Source organism: Herpailurus yagouaroundi, unplaced genomic scaffold (assembly GCF_014898765.1).
Source record: "Herpailurus yagouaroundi ecotype Mexico unplaced genomic scaffold, PumYag 197, whole genome shotgun sequence".
NCBI classification, from domain to species: domain Eukaryota; kingdom Metazoa; phylum Chordata; class Mammalia; order Carnivora; family Felidae; genus Herpailurus; species Herpailurus yagouaroundi.
Window position 1 is genome coordinate 9,549,844 of NW_024412428.1, and position 9,203 is coordinate 9,559,046.

General features: G+C 43.5%; 1 protein-coding gene across 1 annotated transcript in view; it reads left to right on the forward strand.

The window, feature by feature from the left end:
- Nucleotides 1–9,203, forward strand: part of TEX26 (testis expressed 26) — a 31,222-nt gene that overhangs the window by 15,329 nt on the left and 6,690 nt on the right. The window contains 2 exon segments of the mRNA XM_040448138.1: nt 1,174–1,330; nt 8,739–8,915. Coding sequence (XP_040304072.1) covers nt 1,174–1,330; nt 8,739–8,915 — 334 coding nt within the window.

Below are 9,203 nucleotides of genomic sequence, written 5' to 3' on the forward strand. Positions count from 1 at the left end.
TCCCTATATGAACTATGCCCCTGGTAAACTAAATGATAGATGAGGGAAAATGTCTCGTTATAAACATATTCTAGCTTACACATGAAAAAGAACTGATAGACTATCACCCCCTTTCATCCATTAATCTAGGCATTGAGCATCAACAGCTGGTAACCTCACACAAAGAGAAACAACTATATGTTGTAATCCTCCTTGTCACATACCACTTGCAGTCTCGTCAGAGGGATCTATCCTGAGAGTAAGTCAGTCTCTGCCAGTTGTAGGAAATACAGGGAACAGAGGAACTTGTTAAACTACACAATGAGTATGCATTCAACAAAATCCAGAGCGTGGGAACCTCTCCACATCAAATGGCTTGGTTTCTTCAATAGATTATAAGGGAAAGAAGGGGATGGAGAAGGACCCTGAAGATTAAAAACACGTAAAAGACAAATTTGGGGACGGTCAATGTATGTAACTATTTTGGGGGGTTTCCTGCGAAGGGAAATTGGGAAATATCTAAGTAACTAGAGGGGAAGTAGAGTGAAGGGGGCGTTTTTAAGATAAGAGAAGTGAAGGCAAGCTTGGACAGCCATGTCCCCAAAGAGAGGGAGAAATGGAAGTTGCAAGAGACAAGTGAGAATTGGCGGGGGGGGGGGGGGGGGGGGTCACGTGCCAGAGTAGGCTAAACACAGTGGTCTCCCATCACAGCGTAATGAGTGCAGATGTGGTGACGTGCCGGGCGGTGTTTGGACGTTCTCATCAGATGGCTTCAGTTTTCTCAAGGAAATAGGAAGCAAGGCCATGAGAGTGGGTAGATGGAAAGAGGTGCTGGAGGCTTCAAGTTTCATAATCGTAAAATCTCTTTGGGGGCAAAGAGGAGAGAGCACCTGCCCTCCCCCTCTTACAGGCTGCTTTTGAGAACTCTGCATGGGAGGCAGGGTGTCTCTTGAAGCCTGAGACTGTCTGCTCCTTGGGCATTTAAAGCCAGGTCAAGAACTCACGTGGGTCTTCTTCTCTGGTCTCAGCTGGAGATTTCTGGTTGGAGGCACACTCTTTGGACTCTGCACACACTGCAGTGTGGTAAGTGGGTGTAGAGGACCCAGAAGAATATATACCCACAAACACACATAATCTTCATTCCATTAGGTGAACCTATATCAATTTTCTTGAAAATTGTGTTTGTATTAATAGGATTTCTTTCTCTGGACGTTGCCTCAGGGCCAATCAACAGCATCAATAAAGAGCCACCTCCCTTGGAAAATCGCTGCTACAAAGGAAGAGGTTAGGAAGGCGATAGCAAATCAGTTTATTTCTAGTACTAGAAGAGACTTTGTGGACACAGCAAAAGGTAAACATGTTCATTTTCTCTCTGGTCATATGTTGTGCCCTGGAGTTGCAGTGGGGAACAGCATAGATGCAGTCTCTTTCCTTAAGGAACTCACAATACAGACACAGAAAGAGGCAATTTAGCAAACAAAAGGTCACATATGAAAAGGTGTATCATACAGGAAATTCTGGGTGCCGTGGGTGCACACAGTGGGTTAGCCTGAAGTTGGGAAGGGGAAGCCAGGAAAGGCTTTCTGGGCCTGAAAAACGAGGATGAAACAGCCCTGCAAAGATGAAGAGGTCAAGTTCAACATGCCATTTCCAATTATTGCTATTTTGAAAAATTAAAACTTTTATTAAACGAATGCATGCGTACATCTAAATCAAATAGTAACCTAATGGCTTATTACAAAGTAATAACAGTTCTTTGACCCTACTCCCCATTGGTGATCAATTCAATCCTTTCAGTGGTTCTTATGTGATACTCCATATTTTAAAATAATATGCATATACCTTTATCTTTGGTTCATCAATTTTAGACATTGTTATTGACTTCCTGTTATAGTGGTTGAGGATTTGTCTGTCCTGTAACTCTTTCTCACTCCCCTTCCATCCATTCTCTCTATAATTATATTACAAATTCTTGTTTGATTCAATTGCTAATGTTTATATTGTGATACTGATATGATATATTATGATTATGTAAACATTCATTGCTGAGCTAGGTGGTATTTTATAATTGTTTCCTTTCCTTTTTGTTTTCTTTTTTTTTTTTTTTACCAGAGTTAATAATTGACTTTTTATTCATATGCTTAGTTTTCTATGGGCCTATCACTAATTTTTGCCAAATTCTTTATCACATACTTATCAAGACTTTTTTCCAAACACAGTTTCACTCTATCACTTCTGTTTTTCCCAGATATCTTCTGCTTGACACCCTTCATCATTCTCTTCTAATCCAGACTGGCTGTTCTGTAGCTTTGCTGCCCCACCTTGCACTGCGACTTCCTTTCTCATCATTCTAGGAATGACTTTGGCCTCTGCCTGCATTGAATCTTGTTTCCTCTTCCTCTTTCTTATCCCTTCTCCCTAGTTTTGCTGAAGCACATCTTTCAGTAGGTTCCTAAGAAAGAGTGCACAGGAGGAAGTTTTTTGAGTGCGTTCTGCCCTATTTGGAAATGTCCTTTTTAATTCCTTACACTTGTCTGATAGTTTGGCTGGATATAAAATTTTAGGTTGATAATCATTTTCCCTCAGAAAGCATTCCTCCAAATATCTTCTAGCATCCAGGATTTCTTTGTACAAGACTGATGCCATTTTGATTCCTGACCCTCTCATATATATTTTTTTTCCTGGCAGCTCTTAAGATCTTTTCTTTATTCCTGACATTCTGAATTTCACAACTGTATGCGTTAGTGAGAATCTTTTGTCATTGATTATATTGGAAGTTAGGGGCCCTAGAAGCTAGAGTCATGTCCTTCAATTCTGGACATTGTTTCCTGAATGTCCCTTCCCACATTTCTCCCATCTCTTTTCTCTTCTGGGACTCCTATTTGTTGGACTGATCCTCCAATTTTCTCATCTTTTCTCTCCTAGTATCTTTCTCTTTGTATTTTTGTTCTGCTAACTTGAAAATTTCTTTAGTTTTTAATCTAGCTCTTCTATTGGATTTATTTATTTATTTATTTTTTAACGTTTATTTATTTTTGAGACAGAGAGAGACAGAGCATGAACGGGGGAGGGTCAGAGAGAGGGAGACACAGAATCTGAAACAGGCTCCAGGCTCTGAGCTGTCAGCACAGAGCCTGACGCGGGGCTCGAACTCACGGACCGCGAGATCATGACCTGAGCTGAAATCAGCCCCTTAACCGACTGAGCCACCCAGGCGCCCCTCTTCTATTGGATTTTTAATTCACTAGCTTTCTTCCTCTCTCTGATTTTTTATTTGAATAGTAAAATTAATAAGTTTTATTTACTGCAATATATAGACCTCTGATTATTATGGTCTGTTATGGTCTGAGTATTATGATTATTTTTTAAAACAGCATTCTGTTCTTGTTTTATATATGTAGTAACTCTCTTATAAATTTTAGGATGTTTATGATACACTTAATTTTCAACATTTTCATCTATTCCTTGCATTGTCTCTATTTTCTGAGTGTTTTAATGGTCTAATGAAAATATGGTTTTCTGTTCATACTTACAAGAGGGCAGAGGCAGATTTACTATGATGCTAATAAAACTTCTTTTAATTCTTTGGACTCTCTTTTTAAGTGAGTGTAGGCAAAACATTAATCTCTAAGGTTCGCAAAACCTACAAGGGAGACACACAAATCTGATTGCAAACTACATACAGAGATGGGGCTTATTAGCTGGTACTTGATTTAGGTGGTTAGGTGATAAGCTCTCTTTCTGTTGGGAAACCCCCAAATAACCATATTTATAGGTCAGTTTCTCCAAAGAGAGAAACCCTTGGCTGTTGGCCTGCTGAGAGCAGGATTGGGGAGGAAACTGGGATCTTCCTGCTTCCCTTGCAACACTTACTGAACCCTTCTTTTTCCTGTTCATCTCACTACCCCACCTTCTACTGTGCCTCGTGTCCTGGAATCTCCTGAGCTTCTCTCATTCAGTTTTACACCTAATAAATTTCTGGGTAGGAAAGGATCACCAAATGACTGCATGAGGTTAAGAAGATTGTGCAGGAACTCAACCATGCTGTATACAAGCTTTCCCCCAAGCTGCTTGTTTTCAGCCTGAGCCTCAGTACCTGCCTTACCCTGTTCCTGTTACAGAAGCCTATTGGGGGTCTACAATGTGGATTAGCTCACTGATTTGTTATTCCTTTCGGCAATCACTTAGTTTTAGCTTCCTCTACTTTGCTAATTCAGTTGCCACATCTGTATTTGGTCTCCAGCTTCTAAAAATATGGTAACCTCTAATCTGCTATCATTCTGGTGAAGTTTGGGGAGGGAGGAGTCAAGTATGATATATGATAATTTTTATGATTCTAAATTGGATATTATTCCACTGCTTTATTTCACTGGCTTTGCATTGTATTTTGTTTTGATTTTGTTTTTGAGAGAGAGAGAGGGCACAAGTGAGTGAGGGGCAGAGAGAGAGAGAGAGAGACAGGGAGAGAGAGAAAGAGAGAAACAGGACTCACCTGAAGTGGGGCTCATGTTCACGGGAAGTGGGGCTTGTGTTCACCCAAAGTGGGGCTCGTGTTCACCCGAAGCAGGGCTGGAGCTCACGAGAAGTGGGGCATGAGTTCACTTGATGTGGGACTTGAACTCCCATCCAAGTACTAACCAGGCCCGACCCTGCTTAGCTTCTGAGATCAGACGCGATCGGGCGCGTTCAGGGTGGTAGGGACTTGAACTCATGAACCGTGAGATCATGACCTGCGCTGAAGTCAGATGCTTAACCCACTGAGCCACCCAGGCTCCCTGCATTGCACTTGGAATGAAATCCAAGTTTCAGTTCCTTCTCTTTGTTCACAAGGTGCTGCGAGACTGCCATAGCCCTTGCTTACCTCCTCACTGTTCCTCCTCCCTCCATCCCCTCGTTCATCAGGCTCCAGCCACATGGGCCTTTTTAAAATTCCTATAGGATACCGTTTCCCCCCACCCCCAGCCTTCAACCAGTGCACAGGCTGTCCCCTTTGCCTGCATTGTTCTTCTCCCAGCTCTTTCTGTGATTTTACTGTGTCATTCTGTAGACTCCAGAATGTCCCCTTGCCTGTGAGACCTTTCCTTACTGTTTTAGCTGAGGAAGTGTGCCACCATATCATTTGTTGCCTTCTAGCACCCGGCATTTTGCAGTCATTTGTTTACTGATTCTTGTTTTTTGTTGTTTTTGCTTTATTCTTTCTTCCACTATTTGGCAGGTGCCCCAAAGGCCTTTATTCACTCAGAATCTGGCACGGTCAGCATAGTCTAGTCTGGGTATGGGAGGTGCTCTGTAAATATTTGTGGAATGATGGAAAAAATATACGGGAAGTACACTTTTTGAAATTAGATGAGTATAGAATCAAAAGACCTCCCTACTTCAGGTAAATATTAAGGGTGATGGGAAAAGATTTGAAATGTCAGCCTTCTTAAAAGATGTCTTCGAGCTTCTAAGCAAAGGCCTTTCTGCATGTACAAATTACCATCTCCCTCTGTGTAGATAAATACCCAAGACCTGCCAAGAGTCTCTCCTAAATCTCTTAGCTCCGTCTGTTCCTCTTCCTCCCCAAAGCCGCGGCCGCCCGTGTCTCCCCCTTGGATGACCTCTAATCCAGCTCTCTTTTCCAGGTTTGTCGCTTCCGATCCATTGCCAGGACCATCACCATAGTTTCCAGATGTGCGAATTGATGTCACCTTCCAGCTGAAAACCTTTCAGTGACTCCCCAGTGTCCTCAGGGGACACTAAGCTAAATGCCTTAAATGCGAGGCTGTACAATCTGGTCCCTGCCTGCCACGCCAGCATGCTCCCTCACCAGCCCCCACACTCTCCCCGAGACCGTCTGCCTTCCTTCCTCCAGACCCACGGCGCCCCCGGCGGCCTTGTGCCTTGCGCACACACTGCCCCCCTCCCGTGGGCCACCGGCCGCTCCCTTCTTGCAGCCTATGTCTGTCCATAAATGAAGTCCAAAGACAGGCTTCGTGTCTCTCCTGGGAGTCTTCTCTGATCCCCTGCGTTTGGATTGCTGGCCCTCCCATATGTTTTTATAGATCTTATTCTTATCTTTTCCACATTATTTAGCACCCAATATTGTCATTCTCTCTTTTTTGTTCTGTTTCTCTAGTATTTGAAGCTTCTAAAGCGCAGCGGCCATGTCTTATCTTTGTATCTTCATCATTGTATTAAGGCCAATGAGTGAGAAGCACGAAAAGGTGCTTGTTTTCACATTGAGGCCTGGGGAACTTGGCTTCGATGAATTAGAACAGCAGACAGAGACAGCAGAACTGGTTCTTGCTTGGCTGTAGATGATGCGCATGGTCCCAGTGGTTTTGAACAGCCCTTGCTGTAGATGTACATTGGACTGCGGCCTTTGTGCAAGTGCCATGCTAATCTTAAATGGGCCAGTTTCTCTCCTTGGGCTATAGGTACACTAGTGCGGCGTCAACCGTTCTCAAGTGAAACAGAAAGAGTGGGAGCTGAGCTCCTGAGGAGCAGGGATGGCTCCCCGCGAGGAGTCCAGGGCTTGGAGGTGTGGTTACCATTGGGTCACGTTAGCTCTGAGTCATGGTTATCCCGTCAGGGCAAACTTCAGTTCCACTAGGGGGACTTCAGGCATAAGTTGGGTCCCTTGGGATCAAGAACTTCTATTCTTGATGATACTGAAGGAACTCATTAATGTGAAATTTTGTAAAGACAATAAAAGCGTGCGTTGAGAACGAGGTCGATTACTGTGATAATGGCTAAGGATCAATGAGGAGTAAGACTTAATCTTTATCTTCAAAGGAACGCAGAGTAAGTCTAGGCTCTAACTTTGTCTTTTCTGGGTCTTGACGTCCAATTGCTCCACTACGCTGCTTGATCCTGGTCTACACGGACCAGCCCCTCAAAACCCTTCACAACCTGGTTTCTAACTTACCTCTCCTGATTCACCCTCAGCTACTCCTTGCCCTGCATACCTCACACTCTTGCCAGCGAGATCATACTTAACGAACACAGTGCACAACTTTTGCTGCCCTGTTGACCCATCACTGAAGCACATCCTTCGCTGTGTCTGCCATTTAACTCTTGTCTTCCTTCCCTTCCCCTAACAGAGCTCATTATACCCTCTCTGGGCTTCTATAGCACCCGTTGAAGGCTCTGAGTCAGTGATTCTTAAGCCTAGGAGAAGCTTGTTTACAATGTAAGTGCCTGGGGCCCCAGTTCTAGAGATTCTCAATGTCTGGGATGAGGTTCAGCAACTGTGTTTTGGAAGAAGCTTCCTAGGTAAGTGTGCTGTATTATCTCCATGTGAGAACCACGGTTCCAAGTGTTACGGTTACAAGATGTCACATTCCGTATCTGTTTGTCGTGTGTACATCTTTCTAATCACGCTAGTTTGAGGTCGTGCAAGGTAGAACGATGACTAAGTTATTTTTAGCTTTGGCACGGAGCGCTTCAAGGACTTCCCCAAGAATTTATTTTCCTCCTATAAAGCTACTAGTGATATACAAAAACCAAGGTATAGATGGTGCTTACTAGGAACCATACCAGATGGTTTCCCAAAATATCTTCAGGGATATCCTGTTTTTAAGCCCTAGAGTTGCATCTTCTCTATAACTTTGTCTTCTCCTTGGACAGGTTATGAGGTCATTATGAGGGCCATTGAGTACCCACATCCTCTCTTCCTGACTCATCTAAATGAAGAGGCAGCACGTAGTGAAGCTTCTTCTCACTGTGCTGGTCTAGACGTAAATCATTTCTAAACAGATCATTAAAATGCTCTTGGATGCCAGTAGATGCCATCACGTATTGTTGGATGTACCTTTGAATTAAATATCCATAAAAACTACGGAAAAATGAATTCAGGACAAGACTCGAGTTTAGTTTCCATAGATCGTGGCACCATTTGGATATTGCTCAAGATGGCCATGTTAACATTCTTGTCCTGAATAAAATTGGTGGTGTGTGACGTGCCTCTGAACCACCTTGGTAGCCAGAATTAGGGATGAACTCCCTCTAAGTGAGGTAGCTTGTGCCTCCTCTGTGATCTGGTAGCGCTTGGGGAAGCTGGCGTTTAGTCAGTGCCTCGTAGGTATTTATCATCATATCATCGGTATTTGGGGAATATTCGTTAGCAGAGTTATTACAACGAAATAATGGCGCCGTTGTCCGCCAGTGACAACGATGTTACCTAACCTTCCATCAGAAAGGGATGAGCTTCAGGTGGTTCTTTTCCAGGTGATGGGGACGGTATGCACTTCTAGGGTTGCCAGATTTAACAAATGAAAATACAGGATGCCCTGTTACGTTAGAATAACAGTATTGAGTAAATAAGCGAGTATTTTACAAAAATTCTTCGTTATTTATCTGAAACTCAAAGTTAACGGGCGTCTTATGTCTTACACGTCAATCGTAGCCTTACCTGAGATCTCTCTCTCCACTCCCCACCCTGCCCCAGGGACGAGGCATCCCTACTGGAATGAGGGATGCCTTCTGTGTCCATTGAGCAGAACGGAAGAGCGTTCCAAACTGACATGCAATATATTCATTAAAACCCACTTCTAATCATTGGAGCATATACTTCCCATGCCTGATAAAGCAGAAAATTATTTCTTGGTTGAAATATCCATAAAAACGACATTGATTGTACCTCTAAATACGAGAAGAGTGGGTTTAGTGTGATAAAATTGGAAGCTACTGTCGGAAGTAAAAATGGAATGAAAATATGATGCTATTTTAAGTAGCTTACAAGGGGTTACTGCCTTGTGTCTGTGCCTCCATTCCAGCTCAGGAGATTCAGGAAAGTTCTCAGATGTCGCTGGGACAGAAAAAGTTACTTCCTGGACCTGCGGACACTGAGTTTCGATGGAAGTACCAAGTTCCAGCTAAAATTCCTGAGCTTCAGGACTTTAGCCTCAGATATGGATGCTACTCAAGCCTCCCAGTTGCTTCTCAGAGTCTAGGTAAGTACACCTATAGCTTTTAAAGCAACTTTATAGATTCTGTCCTTGTTCCAAGATTCTTCAGCACATTGGGCCCTGGCAGGTAATCTTGGTGACAGTCACAGAGAATGCCAGTGATCCCTGTAAGCCTCCAAGGGATCAAAACTAGGCCTCGCTTCATACCCAGGGAATGAGTAAGTCCTGGGAAAGAACTGATTCCTTTTGCTGTGAAATGAGTGCACGCTCTGCCTGGGGGCAGCGGTGGGGACTGAGGGACACTTCCTCCTTGGGGACTGAGGGACACTTCCT